Genomic DNA, 18140 nt, shown 5'->3' on the forward strand with positions numbered 1-18140 from the left:
ATACATGATGCTTCCCTTGCTTGAGGTAGCAGTGTGTTTCTCCCATGACTGCTATAAAATGGGCTTACAATACACACACACTGTGTGTTTAGAATGTCAGGACCATTATGTAAGTTTAGAAGGGAAATGAAATTGGTACCCTGACTAATCTCCCATCAGACTCCACTGGCACTGCCTCCGACACAGTCCTGTAGTGAAATCTGAGGTGTGACTTTAATTTGGGACATTTGAGGATTGTGAGATCACATCAACGCAAAAAAAAAATAATCTAATGAACAGATTGTACTGAAACCTCTCAGGGCTTTTTAATTCTGAGAGTGTTCCTGTATACAGTTTGTCTGTGAATATTGTTTAAATAGAAATGGAAATGATAAATAATGAATCTAACCATATCCTGGATCTTAACAAGATGTTTTTAAGGCTTTCAGGTTTTTGTCGGTCACAGGTTTGTGTATCCATCTATGCTAGGTTCATCGGGGGACAGTGAAGACTGTGCTATTGGCTCCCAGGGACTCCGGGTGCCCACTCAGAAGTCCTACTCCTCCAGTGAAACACTCAAGGCTTTCGACCAGCACCAAGACCAGACCAGGTGAGAACTCTGATCACACACATTACAGGGTTCCATTGTGTCCAACCCTGTGGGTAATATTAGATCTGTGTCACTGTGTGTGTGATCTACAGTAGGTTCGGTACAGAATCATCTCCGCTGAGAAGTCCAGCTAGTGTTGTTTACCTGGGAGAAATTATATTTACATATGAAGCGGTTCATTAGGCTTAGAAGGCATTAAAATGATTATAGCAAATTACCTTAATTTTGGAAAGAGGAAGTAGCAAATTCACACACCTACGGCTATTAAAAGAAATCACTATATACGCTAAATAACTGAATCAAAGTCACGTTAAATTCACCTCGACACCACCCGTGGAAAAGGGAAAATTGATAGTGTGGTGTAGCCTCACCAGAGTGGCTAGGAAGGTGGTAGGCAGGCAGACTCAAACATCGTATGTTCCCAGAGGTAATTGTTTTATATACAGTGGTCTGCAGTACACGGATAACTCATTAAACTTATAGCAACACTAACAAAAGGCACAGCATCACCTCTTTTCCTCCCTTGGAAACACAAATCCCATTTATTATATAGGGTGTTCAATTCACACCCAAACCGCTTCAGCCCATCCCATTCTGATGCAGGTTGATCTACTCCTTAACATCACTATCTAGACATCTCTTAACATTTGTAACTTAGTTAGCAGTTCACTCCACTCCCACGAACTAGAAAACAGGTCAGGGGTATTTACACGTGTATTTATAATAACCAAAAACATCCAAAAGAAACATTCCTATAAAGAAAGAAACCCCTCTACTTGGTTTGGCCCGGTGATGTCATCCATGACCACCCTAGTCCTATAAAACAGGAAATGCTTAGGCCGGCCCCTCCCCAAACAATTGTCCTGCATGGTGGAACTGATCAAAGGAACAAACAATTGTAAGTATTAACACAGGAAAACAATTAAACCAGGTTTAAACTTGCAACCTAATAAAATGGAGCTGAAACTAACTTATGACCGTGTGTGTTTACTTTAACTTATCATATGCTTTGCTGTAGACGGTAACATAATGCAAACAAGCTGGGATAGTAAGCAGTGCACTATTACACAAGCTATGGTAAATAACAAAAAATAAGCACTTGTATAAACTAGAAGGTGTACTATAGATAATGCAAACCCAATTTGTCACAGATAGTCAATTAATTAATTTGGTCTCGATCTGAAGATGCCACAGAGCACATGAGTTGGTGTACGGCGTAATTTTATTTTTAAAAATAAAACTACTGGACGTTTATTGGAGTTTTATTTTAAATGACCGAGCCACACTGGGTCTGCTTCATTCTCAGTAAATGGAAATCTATTTTACAAGAGTGCTATATTTTTACCAACAACCCTTGATTATCCAGTCAAAATCAGTAGGGCACATGCATTATGCCGGAATAACAGAGGGAACACACAGTGCAAAATGAATGTGTTCTTGAATAAATCAAATCAAATGAGGTGTTTTGAATATAATGTTTTTTTCAAACCAACACCATCCGACTTTAGCCCTGAAACCCCAGACTGCAAATGTTTTGCTTCCCTCATTGTGGTTTTATGTTTGTGAGCTAGGCACCCTTCTTGTTTTTGTTGTGTTAATTAACTGTTTGGTATGTATGCAAATGACATAAATGCAGATGGCACTGACTATAAATGTGAACTGTGTGGTAATATTGAAGAAAAAGAAGAAAGTGAAAAATCCAGCAGACTGTTTTACTTTTCTAAACACAGCTGGATGTGATGTCCCAGGTAATTGCACCTCCTATTTTTTAACTATTAAGCTTTTTGGCCACGATTGACCAGGAATTGTCCACTTTTGCACAGATATTTATATACATATTGATGGTGTAATTAGTGTAATTCTCCCGATCACATTACACAATGATTCTTAGGGGTGTAACCAGGGTGATTTTTTGGGGGGGGGTCTCTAAAATATTGACAGCATGCTTTATTGCGATTAATTTCTATATTTCTCTATCATCATGGATCCATGCGTAAATTCAGGAGGGTCAGACTTCATTCAGCCAGAGAGAACGATCACCTGTGCGCTCCACTCCGTCTCCGGTACTACGGGTTGTGTCGCTAGTACGGCCGACGCGCTGTGAACAATTCGTGATCGTTCCGTCTAGCTGGATGAATATTGCGCATGATCCATGCACTACTGCAGCTGGGGGCTCTCCGCAGCACCAGCAAATTTTCAAAGTTTTTCCCTCTCACGGAGAAAAGAAAGGTCAGGCCGCAAACAGCTGTTGTCAAGTGTAATTGTAGCAAAATGGCTACATATGCTAATAAGTATGTTTGTATAATTATAAGCCATATAATTATAATTATAAGCCAGGCCTACATGCTTGCAGCTATTAATGATTCCCTCCCCAAGAGTGGGCTCTCCCGAAAGCCATGGTATAGTTCGCACACCGGGTGTAACGGTACACAAAAATCTCGGTTCAGTATGTATCTCGGTTTTGGAGTCACGGTTCTGTTTATTTTCGGTACAGTAAGGGGATTAGTTTACAATTCGCTGCTTTCGTCTTATCGATTTGTCCGTTGTTGTATTTCACTGGAAACCGAAGTGTTCCCAAACAGAAGACCTGAACAAATAAGGGGGGGTCTTAAAGCTCTGGCTTCTCTGCACTGGCCGTGATGCTTATGTCACTAGTTAGTGAGAGGCTGCGCTAAAGTGGCTGCTTGTGCAGCTCTGCAGTGCCGCAAGGCGGAGATTTGGTCCGCCACTTAATATGTCCATGTGGAAACTCGGAATTTACATATGTTCCACACAAAACAAGCTTAATATATGACGTTAAAGACTGCGTTCGGTGCACACGTGCACCGTTCTGAAAGTCCTGTACCGAAACGGCTAATAATAATAACACCCCTAATAATTATGACTGCATCCAACAGTACCAGTGACCAGTATCCTTACTGAGATTGCTACTTTTTCTATTAATTGAAGCAGGGTTAGGGTTAGCCCTGAGATGTACAGTTACTGAGTAAGAAGTCTGTGGTGTTGATCAGCCTTGGCATTGTTTTTACTGTATTCTTTGACACAACCCCTGTCCTGTTTGATCCCTGATTGTGCTTTAAACTGATTTGGAACCTGTGAACCCAACAAAAGGACAAAACAAAGGTGTGCAGTGAGTTTTACTGGATTTATTCTTAAGAGTTATCCTTTTATTATTGTTCAACACAACTGATGATCTCTGTCCTTGGTTGTTGACAGGTTATTGTACGGGACGACCAAGGGACACAAGGACATGGTTCATCGTGAACAGGATGATTACAGACAAGGTGAGAGTCCACTGACATATACGCTGCCCTTAACTCATCTGTTATCTGTGCACAAGACTCAGTACTGTGTATTCTGGATGTGAGAACTGATGCGGATGTGCAGGTAACTGGATTAGAGAGATTGAATGAGGCGTAGGTGGTTGAATTAGTGAGAGAGAGGGGCGTGGTCCTGTTCCTGAACTTTAGTTATATTTAGTAACTGACATTTGGCACATTTGTGGATTCTTAAACTTGCCTAACAGATTATTGGTCTAAATATGGATGGATGCAGGTTAGATAAGGGAGTGGTATGTTAAATATAAACACATCACAGTCTTGTGAAGGAGAAAATGTAAAAATAATAGTACATCAAAAGGAAAAACTGCTTAACCACAGAGTGCATCCATTGTTCTCCAGCTCCAATTAATACAACTTCAATATTTGAGAAGTGAAAAAATCATAATTACTCAATCATCTTATCGCCTTCGTTTTCACTGCTGGCCTAATTGGAGCTCATTTAAAATTAATATAACTTTTAATTGAATGGCAGGACTCGTTATCTCTTGTTGTGCCATTAATTACAGAAAGCTTTTATAATTTCCTTTTCATTTGCTGATTAAAGATGAAGAGGCACATACTGAGATTTTGCAGATAAATTATTGGTCGTCTTTTCATTTCCATTTTAAAGGATTATCACACATGGTTTTTGAACCTGATTTCAGCCCATTTCAAGTTTTACAGTGATTACAATATGTATATAAACAGTGTCATTAACAATGTACCGAATGTACAAAAATGGATGTGATACAGTTATGTTTTATGTCAGTCTTGTGTACACACACATTTGTAAAATGTCATCTTTGATCACATAAATCATGAGAATTAACACCCAGGATAATAATAAACCTTTTCATGAATGCAGATTTTTGTGGAAGTAGATCAATATGTCTGTTTAGATTAAAGTTTCCACATTAATATCCAATGTTGTATAGATTCATTATTTGTCCTTAATCAACCAGAGTGTTATTATGACACTAAACTGATTAGTGGAGGGTTTTTCCGTAGCGAGGGTATGACAGCGTTGTCTAGTTCATTACTGGTTCCTCTGAAACCTTATAATAGTTCAGAAGCCCAACAGGTGAGGTGGCTGTGTCTCTCTTAATTACAAAAAGATATTCCATGTTTTGCCACCATTGTCTTGGTTTTAGGCTTGTCTTTGATTCAAAATGATCATTTACCCTTTTTTTGTCTACAGTAAGATTCATCTATTTGAAAATGTGTTTTATTATCTTTTCATTTTAATTTATTCATTTAATTAATATCTGAGCAAATGGTATAAGATAATCTATGTGAATTATGTACAAACAATTCAATTCCTATAAAATATGTACATCCTAATGGGGTAATAGTCTCCAGGCTTAAAGCTCTTGTAATCTGTCTCTTCTCCTGTAATGACTAAATGAGATTTAGGGGATCTAGTCAATAAGCATTCACCTTCTCTGTCTGCTTTTTCTGCGCAGTTTCTGTTGTTATTTTCTATAAGTAGAATTGTCTTTTTGTCCTTTAATATCGGCTCAAAGAAATAATAATGTTTTTTTTAGATTATTTTCTTTTTAGTCATTGTCCTGCCTGACAGCCACAGTTTGTCATAACCTGGGTCAGGTCTGACTTCACACTGAGCTGAGGCTTTTCTTCATGGAGACAGCGTGATCAGGCTCTTTATGGGCTGCAGCTGCTCTCAGTGTGCGTTTTCCTTTTTTAACTTGGCAAACCTCTTAGCTACACACTCACATACTCTGAAATGCAAGACAAGATGTACTGTACCTATGGTGAGGCCATGTTTGGGGTGACACAAAAAGATTATTCAAATATTATCATCAAATATTCTCTGCTTCATGCAAGATTAAATTTGTCATGTTGGTTTTACAGCACTGTACATTATTTTTGGTTTACTGATTGTTAGTCAGACAAAACAAGTAAGTTGAAAACGTCACCTTGGCTTCGGGGAAATGTGATAGGCCTTTTTAACTACTTAATTTAGAACCAGACGATGAATTATTTTGTATATAAATGAGCTAGGAGATGTGAAGAGAACATGAATATATAGGTGAGTTTTTGAATTTATTTGAACAATGTAAAATCATTTGAAACTATGAACTTTCTTGAGCTTGGACATTATTATGCCTATTACAGTTTTCACTGTGTTTCTAGGAAAATGTAAATGTATATATTTATGAAATGTCATGTTATGAAGTTGGTATAAAACATGAATATACAACAACATGCTACTATGTATAGTAATTAACAATAATTTGAACTAAAACATGTACTTTTACATAGTCACCAGTATGTGTAGTAGCATATTCAAATTTCAAAACAATTTCAAAATCTCCATCTGTTTCAGGTCAGCACTTCAGTCTTCGTCAGCTGGGAATCTGCGAGCCGCCGTCGCGTCGTGGCCTGGCGTTCTGCTCCGAGATGGGCCTCCCTCACCGCGGCTTCGCAGTTGGTACCACCCAGGACCTCGATACCGATAGTCAGGCCGTGATGTCACCAGAGCGCGCCATGCGGCTGTGGGGCCGTGGAGGTCTGGGGAAATCATCCGGGAGGAGTTCTTGCCTGTCCAGCCGCTCCAACTCAGTGCTGACTCTCACCGACACCGAGCATGAGAACAAGTCAGACAGCGACAATGGTAGGACATCATCTTAACTTCTCTCTCTGTATTTGGATTTCTCTCCCTCTCTAACAGATGTTATTTTCCACTGTTTGTATTTCTTAAATTTCAAGGAGTGGTCGATGATACATTTTACTACGAGTGACTGGCAACTTCTTCACCAAGACCCTCTCTTATAATTACTCATTCTGATTGATTTCTAACTATTCAGTCTTGACCGTGTTCTTTTGAAAGTGTGCAAATATGATTGTAAATCAAGGATAAATACACACAGTGTCCAGCTGCGGCTTCAACACTAATCCAAAGTTTATTTATTTTCGAGTTTCTCTCTGATTCTACACACTCCCGGGGCCTGGGATACAGCTACGGTCTAAGAAAAAATATATTCTGGTATCAGTTTTTAATACAGAGATTCAATTCTTCATCAAAACTAAAAGAACAAGAAAATGACTTATAATTAAATGACACGTAGGTGTTTACTCTGTCTTTAAGGTTTATTGTTTTACAGGACACGAGTACTTGGTGCCTTCTCGTTTATTTGATCAAACAAATTATACATTTTTCCTCACAAATATTTCCTGACCTCCGTTTCTTCCAGCAAAAAGGAAAATCAGGCACGTGATGCAGCCTTCATGTCCTGCTGAGACTCTGCCGGGGCTTGTGGTGTGTGTGTGTGTGTGTGTGTGTGTGCGTGAGAGGGAAAGAATGTGAGGAATGTGAAGAAAGTGAAAAGATTCACTTATAACAATACCACAAAAAGATTTTACACTCGCATGAGGTGTTTTTTTTTTTTCTTTTGGCAATAAAGAATTTATGCAACACATAGGAGATGAAACGCATTAGTTAAATGAATAATGATGGACAGAAAATACTGCAGTTTGTCTCTGTATAGTCCAACGCGGTGGGAAAACTAAAGTGTTGTTAAGTGATGGCAGTCAATACAGATTTTTTAATTAATAACATTATTTTGCATTACATGTAGCAAACAAATATAATAGTAATAATTCATACACATAATTGTCAACAATATAATAATATGCACAACTTGGAATATAACAGTTATTATTATATAAATGATCACAATCATGCACTTCGGTGTGAATGAGAGGCAAATTAAAAGATATAAAAGCAATATATGCGGTTCATTTATCATTAGGTCCTAAAACTAATAAAGATTTCTTGTTCAGTGACAGAATGTTCTGGGCTGTGAATATCTGATGGCGTTCATTAAAGGTGTGTGTACATTATTGTTCTGGAAAGCCATGTCGTAAAGGCTTTTACTAGAATAAAAAGTACTGTAGTTTCTGTGTCAATATTCAGCTCTGTAGTATATTTAACATATTTCATGAGGCTTTTATTATTTTAACAACATCATGGAATAAAGTTGTAAGCACCAGCAGATTTGATAGTTTGGTAACAATAAAAAAAAAAAAACATTAACATGTTACTGATATTATTTTTAAAAAGTTTAAAAAGATAAAACAGCCGAAGGGGGTAAAAAGTGTAAATCTGTTAAATTGATATTTACTGTATGTGTACACCCCCACTCAGTGTCCTATCTGGTGGTGGGAATTGGGTGCAGTATTTGTGGGCAGAAAAACACAAAAGAATGTCTTGCTAATTAAATTTAATTAATGATCTCAAGCTTTAGCTGAGCAGTCATTTCTTTTTTGTCCTTTTAGTGCATACACATGTGTGTTTCAGGGCCAGTGTACACAAACAATGTACAGGTATATGTGCAAATATCTTTTCAGGTAGTTCTTTGTGTGCCTGTAAATGTGTGTGTACAGGGCGTGAAGCATATTCATTATCCTCAGGGTAGTTTTCCCTAACAGGTGTGGGTTTCATACTTAATAACAGACTTGTTTTTGATTTCACACACACACACACACACACACACAGAATGGGTTTTTATTAAGAGATGTGGAGTTGTAATTAACAGTGAGATAAAGTGCTGAATCATTGTATTTCCTATATTAAGTTTGCTAATGTTTTTATTAAATGGCATTATGCTGTGGATGTCAGTGCTCTGGAGGAAACACTTCCCATCTCTAAAAGTGAGTAGTCGTCAAGTTTTCAAAGGCTAATTGACTCTTTAAAATGCAGCTGTGTGTGTGTGTGTTGGCTCTCATTTTAAGCGTGTAAGTGTGGAGATCAAGCGGTTCAAATGCTAACACATGGTCACTCATAGTTTTAGAGCATTTTTATCAGTGGTAATCAGCGGCAAGCTGGTGGAGAACATCTGGTGGATACAGCGTGGCGTACTGAAGGACGGTTGAGTGTGAATTTGAAGCTCATTCTGGTCTGCACCTTGCTGTGTGTGCGCGTTCTCAAAGAAAGCCAGTATTGGACAAAAGTTGTGTTTTCAAAAAGGTGTTACAAAGACATTCTGTGTGAAATTTGAACACACCTCAGTTAATGGCTAAATGAGTGTCATAAAAGGTAATGCTTAAAAAAACAGTAAAGCCAGTGTTTTGAACACTTTGTGCCTGTTGGGAATTAAAATGAATTAAAGGGGCGTCATATTGTTTAGGGCAATCGATCCGTTTAGGCTGTTAAATTTTAACTTCAAGAAATGTAAAGTTCTTGGGGGCACCACCTATGGAAATGATAGCCGTTACTGGATAACTATAACCAAATGTACCAAATCAATAGCTAAGGGTTGAAGGCTTTTGGAGTAGCATTCACTCTTGTGCCCTGGGACTACAGCACGTGTACAGAATTCAGTCCGACTGCATCAGTATGCTCCAGCAAGACCTAACGCTCAAGCTGATATGAGAGTTTTTGTTACATTATTGATGTCTAAAAATAGGTAGAAAACTAACCTAAATGTTCAAAGTTAGTGCGTTGGAGAGATGAATGAGAAAGGGAATTGAAACGTCATTTGTAAATGCATACTGAGTAACACGACACTGGCAGACAGCACTCAGCAGCATGTACCTGCATTGGAGAAAAGCATTTATTCTTTCTGGCATTTTTAATGTCTTTCTTTTTTCTAACATTCATTCAAACATCACATGGGTCTGCAGCAGTAAACTAAAAAGAACAACATGGTGACTGTTTGCTTGTGACATGCAAAAAGGGCAAAAAGCTGAAATTTCTTCTGGGCTTCTTGGTTCCAGATATATTTAAACATATTTGTATAAATATGTAAACAGCCCTGCCAAATATATTTACATTTAGAAAATAAACTCAGAGCCAACAACATAAACCTGTTGAATTAACCTTCATCCTTAGCTTCTCTATATTCAATTAGGTATTGAGCCACGTTGAGAGTAAACGTGGAGAGACAATATTCAGCCGCCACCTCTTCTCTTGTGCTGCTCTTCACCCTCTGAATGGAGCTGGTACTTTAGTTATTGTATTGTAAACAGCAGACGATTCATTGCCTCCGCCGAGACACCTATTGTCGCTCCAGCCCTTGATACTGACCCTGGTTTGCAGCAGAAATTGAGTGTGCAGGGGTGTGTGCACGAGTTTGAGCGTGTACAGTAACTTAAACCAGCTTCTGTGATTCTATCAGCGGCTTTGTTGCAACAGTTAGCGAGAGAAAGAACAGACAACAGAGGCAAAATAGAACGGGAGAAGAGAAGAAAACACAAAGCAGTTCACTGGATATAGTCATTCAGAAGAAAAGCAGGGAAAGTCGCAAATAAAAGCAGAACAGGAAAGGGAGAAGGCTCTCCGTGTTGTTTGTTCTCCTGAGAGGAAATATTAGTCAAGAAATGTCTGGCTAGCTCCCCAGCGGACACACGAACACACACACATACTGGCAGATGTAAATGTTTTGTGGTGTCTGGACCCATGGGTGTCCAGCTGCGGCTTCCACGGTTACCTGATATTAGTGATCTCAACTACAGGGACAGAAAAGGGAAGATGCATTCACATTTGCTGTCCTAAACACACTGAGACACGTGTCTTTTCTTGAAGAAGTTCTTAGACGAAGGTGAGGCCTTCATTTTGAATAAACAGAAGAACTGTGAAGCTAATTACAAAAAGGTAAAATCTCAAGGATGTGAGATGAGATGATAATGTAGTTGAGATACAGTTTCCAGCACATGTAAACCCAACAACAGATACAAATGACAAGACAATAATAACAACAGAGGGACAACAGACAGATGTCGAGTTTTGGGCCACAGTAAGAAGCTTAAAATATATTAGCTGACCTCCCCTGCCCAAACTCTTTATGTCTAACTGTGGCATGGTGATGGTGTCTAAGGAGGGATAAACTGGGAGGGTGAGAAAGACCCAATGAGATGGAACTGAGGAAAAAATAATAATAACATAAAAAAAGTGAATAGGACACATGGAAGCAAATAGTCGGACAGAGAGGAAGAGGGATGTATTTCGTCTTTGCTAACCAGATTACTTTGCTATGTGTCAACAAAACACTTAATCCATTTGGCATTTCTAAGCTGCTTAACACTATAACCTTAGCTGTTATACACACACACACATGCTTTCTCTTTGCAATCAGTAGCAAATACAGTCTGGAAGTTCATGCACAAATGACCCAAAATCCAAAGGGTGTTTGGTTCAGCTGCTCCAAATTTATCCAATAAGTTCTACAAAGGTCAACCCCAACATAATCTTAAACCTGGTGAGTTGATGTTGCAGACCTGCGGTTGACTTCTCTGCTAATGCTATTATGTACAGTACAGTCATGGTGGCTACTCTTTCTGTGCTCTTTTGAAAACACACCATAGCGGGAAAGGTTAGAGGCTGCACATGAGATGGGAGTTATGGGGATGTAACTGACAGAAGGGTAGAACCCTGTCCACGTCTGCTTTGGACGTTACTGACACTCATGTGGCTGATTGGGAGCGAATAGGTGACAAAATGAATGGCATTCATACAGAAAAATACCAAAGCAGAACAGATGATCTAGCCTTTACTTATTTAGCATTCAGAATTGTTGTCTCTGAAAGAGCAACATTCACATTTTGCTGCTGAATTACTCTGAAACAACATGAAGAAGGAGCTTTGCTCGCTGTGTCTCCATGGCTAGCTGTGGCCACTCTGTGGTGTGAGCCTCATCTGTCTCTCCCTTCTTTCTCCTATTCAGTTTCTCAGTCTATGTGTCACTAATTTGGATTTCACTAGTTTCTTTTCATCATTTCTAAATGGGGAACGGTGGCCTCTGGACTGTAAAAGGCAGGATATTAGAGTGATTCTCCTTTTTCATAGTACTGTTATAATTAAGCCAATCACTGCACACAAAGACCTTTTTAGAAATCATCACATCTCGTAAATTGAATGACAGCTGATGTGCTCTGTTAGGCTATGGAAGAGGCATAATTTAAATTACATTGCGGCAATGGAATATTTTAGTCCCTATGTTGTTGTTTTTTTTATTGTATTTAAATGGTCGTTCCGGTTCCATGAGCAGATTTAGCTCTTGCTATGTGTTCTTACATCCATGCATAACCAAATAAAATGATTAATTTCAAATGCTTATTGATTAGTAAAAAAAAAAAAATCCCAAAACATCTTGTTTGCACATGTCTGATATTGACTGACAAATTCTTATTCAGCTCCCTGTCTCTCCTTCTGTCATTAAGGAAATGCATCAATCTGTAAGACTTGTGTGTGTCCTCGAAGTAAAAGGTGATGGCTATATGTTTAAATTCGGTTTATTTTAATGTCTTTTGCATTATTATTATTATTGGCCTCTCTCCTTGTTATATCTCCCATCTTTTAGTAGCTGCACATACACTCAGGTCCTCAGCCAGAGGTCTGTTGTTTTTTCCAGAGGCCTGGCTGAAATCTGAAGGGGACAGAGCATTTTCAATCAGGGCCCCGGGGCTCTGCAACAGCCTGCTCCTAGGAAATCAGGTCTGCTGACTCGGTGAACTCCTTTAAGCCCTTCAGAAAACACACTTTTATCGGAGAACCTTTCCTGATGATACTTCACTTTTAATTTTAATTTTTTTTATTTTTTCAACTGTCTTTTCTTTAAAAAGTTATTTTCTTCTTTTTTTTTTTTTATTTTCATCATTTTTATCTGTTTCCGTTTGAACCTGAAGGTTTTATTTTGCTGCCTATGTAAAGCACTTTATATCATGGCTTTTAAAATGGTACTCTGTAAATAAAAGAATATTATTATAATAATTATTTTAAACCATATATACAGTGCATATTGTGCGTGCATTGAAGCTGGTATTGTCAAAATACAGTTTCACAGTTTATATTTCACCTATGGGCTATAAACCTGCAAAATGTTTGATTAAAAGTTAAACCTGGCCCCGCTTCACCCAGCTCCAGGTTCTAATTAGTATTATCCAATGCAATTAAATAAATTCCAGGATTTATATCAATCTATGGAAACTAAAAGTGGTCTAAACACATCCTTGCTGATGATAAGCATATAAGTGCACCCATTAGTGTTGGTAGATTACTCCTATTGTTTCATGAATATGTTGTTCAGTTTGTGTTGTGTGTGTGTGTGTGTGTGTGTGTGTGTGTGTGTGTGTGGTGACAAATTCCATGTGCCGATTAGAGTAATATGTATTCTTTAAAATATTTATATTGCAGCTTATTAAACTATACATCAGCTAGCTCTAACATAGTGTTCATATGTTCACATCTTATTTACTCATGCTATTGCAAAATAACATATATTAGATAGTTATCCAGTACAACACACACACACACACACACACACACACACACACACACAGGTTAGAGGAAGATGAATGCTGGAGAAGACGGATCACTGCAATAACCAAGGTACATATGTAAGTATAGAGAGATTACACATGCATATTCAGCATAGATGAATTTGAAGACATCCACGCTGTTGGACTGATACATAAATACATAAATATTACTTCTGGGTTTGTTTTTGCTCAGCTGGTGCTGTAGGTTTAATACCAAACAGGAATAAATAATGTATAATCTCTCTTCTTCTCTCACAGCAAGAAGGCGTGGAGAGTAGCAGTGAGTATGTTTGTTAGACAAAGACTGCAGTTACTAACTGCAGATGTATTTCAGGCTCCTCTTTCACGCTCTTCCAAGAACTAGTTGATTGTGCGTGTGTGTGTGTGTGTGTGTGTGTGTGTGTGTGTGTGTGTGTGTGTCAGCCTGTGGTCCTGTGTATACAGAAAAATAGTTTTCCACTAGCAACTGAAATGTACTTGAGTTCACGGTATGCACGCTCCTCTCACACACACACAAACACACACTCACTCACTCACATGCGGCACTGGTGCCAGTCATATTCAATAGCAATCTAGTGCTGACCAGAGAAATCAATGAATAACAGACTAACTGACTAGAAGGTTTAACTTTGGCGCCGCTAACATAGAGAAGACACTTCATTCCATCAAGTGGCTAACATTAAATCATTAACCATACAGCACTGCCCTCTCACTCCCTCCTCCTCCTCTCGCTTTCTCTCTTTTCATCCCCTCTTCTCTCCTTTCTATCCTCTATAAAAAAAAAAGTCCTATTGTCAGATCAAAAAGTCTAGTGTCATCAATTTAGACAATTTCAAAAATTTTCAATAATCCCATTTTATCAATTAATATTTTATGAACTTGCCCAGTGTAATAAAGTAAAAACAGACAGGCTGATATGATATGCTGTGTGTGGAAATGTAGCTGTTCAAATAAACTTTCAGGGAATATTTCTAAGAATCAACGGATTCAAACTAAATTTTAGGGTTTTGGAGGTTATTACAAGACGAATAGCCATCAGATGCTACACGGACACAAGCAACACGTCTTCCATTGTCCTTCCCTTACCTCACCTCCTCTCTTCTCCTCTCTTCTTCCTTCCTTCACTTGTGTTTCTCAGAACCCATTTAGGTAGAATCCATTACCAGAAGTGCAGAGGGAGAAGCAGCGAGCGCGGTAGATCGACAGAGAGGAATAGAGAGGAGGAGATAGAGGGAGTTTTCAGCCTAATAAATTCTACAGCAGGGTTTCTCGGTTTCACAGAGTCCTGGGACCTGATAGATGATGGCCTTTTGACTTGTGGTGACAGTCGAGCCTTTTACTGCAGCTCTACAGGAACCTCACACAGTAACTCAGTTTAGCTGTTTTCTCTGATTTGCCCAAACTACTTTACTTTATCTCTTGTATGCAGAGAACATGCTGAACGAAATATTGGGAATGTTAATGTTGCCAAGCTATTCAGCGACGATAGAGCATGTCAGGATTTCCAGAAGTCCAAAGGACCATCCCCACTGGGAAACTGTTTTCTCACATTAAAATATAGTCTTAGTCTCTTACATTGACATTCTCTCCACACTAGAAATGAAAGATTGATATCCAAAAGTGCCTTGTCCAGACAAAACCTTCTGGTTTGAAATGGATGTACTACCTCTTCAAATGCCTCAGCAAAACATCCAGGATAGTGTACAAGTACTCCAAAATGCATGCTAAGTGTTTGACCAGGTCCCCCCAAAGGTTTCATGTGACACCAATCCTGATTTCGCTTCGCTGGCTCCCCAAATTCAGAATTCAAGCTTCTTGTAATCACAAATGGAGCACGGCTTACATTAGAGATCTACCGCAGCCCTACGTTACCGGCAGGTCTCTGAGGTCTTCCGATTGGGGTCGGCTGGTTGTTCCTCCATCTATGCTGGACTGCTTTTTTTAGGTTGTGGCTCCTGAACCCTCTCCCTCTGGACTGAAAGTTAACACTGTGGACACCTTTAAAGGCAGCTCAGGACCAGTGTGTGGAGACTTGCCTTTTTTAAGTCATTTATGACAGTTTATTTCTGTTCTGTGGTGTTTTATGTCTGTATGTATGAAAGGTGCTTTATAAACAAAGTTACTAAATGAAATGCAGCACATCATATGTGGTATTTTTAGTTATATAATGACACTTGAAGCTCTTGACTGTCCAACTGTGGATGAAACTAAAGCTGAGACCATGAGTTGATTAATAGATTAGTCGATCAACAGAAGATTAATCAACTATTTTCATTATCATCATTATATCTTTTAAGGAAACGTTACTTTTGGCTCCGGAACAGTATACCAAAACTTTACACTTTGCATTGAAAAAAAAGTGTGTCTCTGAATCATGTGCTGAAACAGAAGGACGTTCTGTGTGTAATTCGTTCATTGAAATGATTTTTTTTTTAATTTTTAAAGGCTTTTCTTTTCTGTGTGATGATATAACAATAAGGTCACTGAATCAGAGATCATAGATGTTTGGTGAAGGGTAAAAGGTGTGATGCTTTCTTCCGGTGAATATGCATTACAGCTTGGTGATTTCTGACAAGTGAAAAGAGGTTTTGTGTTGGGTGTGTGTGTGTGCGTGTGTGTGTGTGTGTGGCTCAGGAGGTTTTGAAAGGTTTAGAATAGGAGACAACTGAAATCGGCTATCAGGTTCAGATTGGGTTTCAAATCTGTCACGCTGTAAAGGCAGTATTGATGAAGTGTCATGTCAGAAAAACACACAGACACAGTAACTACCTGTTTTTGTTATACATTGTTAGTTCATCTCTCTCTCTCTCTCTTTCAAACACACATACACACACAAAATCATTATAATGTGGTGCTGTGTAATAGCTGGATCAATAGCAGTGCTGTTCTTACAGGATCATTTGGCCTCTGAAGCAAATGCTCTGACAGCCACTACATCATTAGGACATTAACACTCGCCTGCTCTCCCGATCTATCTGCCCTTCTCTCTGAATCCCTCATTCACTCCTTCCCTCTTTCTCTTCGTCCTTTCTTCTCTTTACATCATTAGGGGAGTGCCACTGTGCCCTATTTTTCCTCTTTCACTGCTTGCTTCTTACTGATGCTGGTTTCACACAAAGTGGCGCACGTTTCCTTTGATGCTTTTTATTTATGTTCTAATAGTCCCTTTGTTCTCACTGTACGTTCTTTATATTTAATGTGTACTGCGTCACTGAAGATATAGTTGGACTAGCAGGAGAATGAAAAACTGTCTGAGACGATCTCATTGTGCTGATATGGCCGTACAGTAGGCGCATCCCTGGTGACCACTAAGATTCAATCCCTCATCGTCACCATCAAGGAATTCTGTCACTTGGAGCAATGTGATTTGTCAGCAATTACAGTACCATGGTGGTACATCAATTGTGCCTGTGCTAACAGAGATAATTAAATACACTGCAGAGGGAGTTGGAAAATAAAGTGTTTATTGTAAAGCAGGGACAGGTGTGTGTGTGTGTGTGTGTGTGTGTGTGTGTGTGTTTATTATACGCCTTTTAGTTCCAGTGAGATTAATTTAAACATTAACCAGCCGGTATGCTTTTACCACTAACAGTAGAGGCCAGTATCAACACAACCTCATACCTAAACAACAAAATAGCTATTTGACATATAGGTCAATTGTTTTGTCTCAAAATAACATATAGTTTGGTTAGGATTAGGCAAAAAAAGTACTTGGTTAGGTTTAGGGAAAAATATTTGGGTTTGGCTTAAAATAAGTATGTTACATAAGTAATGTAAGTCACCTACATAACGTTTTTTAACTTAAAACTTGACTTGGATTCACACTGGACTCGATCCTCTTTATACTAAGTAACTCTTACTTCATTCTTTGCTACGTCATACGGCCACTAGAGGTTGTGGCTTAATATAAAAACCCTAATATGGGTCATCACAAGCTGCTGCAAAATTAGGATGTAAAGAAATGTTCATGTATTAATTGTTTTTTCCCCTAACGGAGAAATAACCACCACTCTGAATGTCTCACCCCACCTCCCTCCATTTCTCTCTTTTTACACACACACACACACACGCGCTAGCCTTACCAAAAGTGTCTGGAAAGCTAGTGATAGTGCGGCTGACCCCAGCATATGGGTGACGTTACTGAGAAACTTCACATACGAATGCACACACACACACACTCACACACACTCCTTATTTTCATCTCTCTTAGTCGCATACAAACTCACACTCTCCAGCATCGCCTTGTTTGTCCTTGGCAGCTTTTTTCTAGTGTCATATGGCTTCTACTAAATGTGATTATGACACTAACAAAGGCTGTTTAGCTAAGTGTGTGTGTGTGTGTGTGTGTGCAGGCCTGTTGAGTGGGTAGGCCATTCTGTCTGTCTCTCAGACAGGCCAGCTTAAAACGACACTTAGTATTGTTCCCTTTCTTTCACTGATTCTCTTCTGTATAGCTTTACTGTAGTATGCAGAACCACATCATGTAAACAAGTAAATAAATGTAAACAACAAAACAAAGACATCTTTCAGTAAGGCTGACAGTTGTATAATGTCAATAGGCAGAATTGTGGAAATTTGCTAACACAAAAATTCCTTCAGTATGTCTCCAAGTTATGTTTAATCTGCATGTAACATCAGAATTTCCCCTTCTTTCCCATCTTCATCGCCATTCCACTTACCAGTGCAAGGCTTTATCTTTGATTTATGCAAGAGACGGTCATACACAGACACAGACACTCAAACATAAATGAAAGGTCATCTATGGCTGGAGGCGAGCGTTGTCAGTTTAACGAGGAAATACACTATGTTTTGTTTACCTGCATTCATAGGCCCATGTTGAAGGGAAACTGAAAAAAAGACTGAACATCTCACATGGCTGAGACGGCCTTGATTTTGAGTCGTCATAATAACAGGATTTGAGCAGGCTTCTTTCTTGGGAGACAGCTTTATCC

The 18140-nt window shown here is 38.9% G+C and overlaps 1 protein-coding gene across 5 annotated transcripts in view; it reads left to right on the top strand.

Annotated features, from left to right (window-relative positions):
* tenm3 (teneurin transmembrane protein 3) overlaps positions 1-18140 on the top strand; it is an 824111-nt gene that overhangs the window by 570398 nt on the left and 235573 nt on the right. For 3 of the 5 annotated variants that reach the window (XM_038714618.1, XM_038714620.1, XM_038714619.1), the window contains 4 exons: positions 469-589; positions 3701-3712; positions 3806-3873; positions 6257-6544. In XM_038714618.1, coding sequence (XP_038570546.1) covers positions 469-589; positions 3701-3712; positions 3806-3873; positions 6257-6544 — 489 coding nt within the window. The remainder of the gene's footprint in view (positions 1-468; positions 590-3700; positions 3713-3805; positions 3874-6256; positions 6545-18140) is intronic. The other 2 variants (XM_038714621.1, XM_038714622.1) reach the window with 1 other exon arrangement.

This window comes from Micropterus salmoides, unplaced genomic scaffold (genome assembly GCF_014851395.1).
Source record: "Micropterus salmoides isolate LMB-PRFRI ecotype aquatic unplaced genomic scaffold, ASM1485139v1 Ms_hic_scaffold_12, whole genome shotgun sequence".
In the NCBI taxonomy this organism is placed as follows: domain Eukaryota; kingdom Metazoa; phylum Chordata; class Actinopteri; order Centrarchiformes; family Centrarchidae; genus Micropterus; species Micropterus salmoides.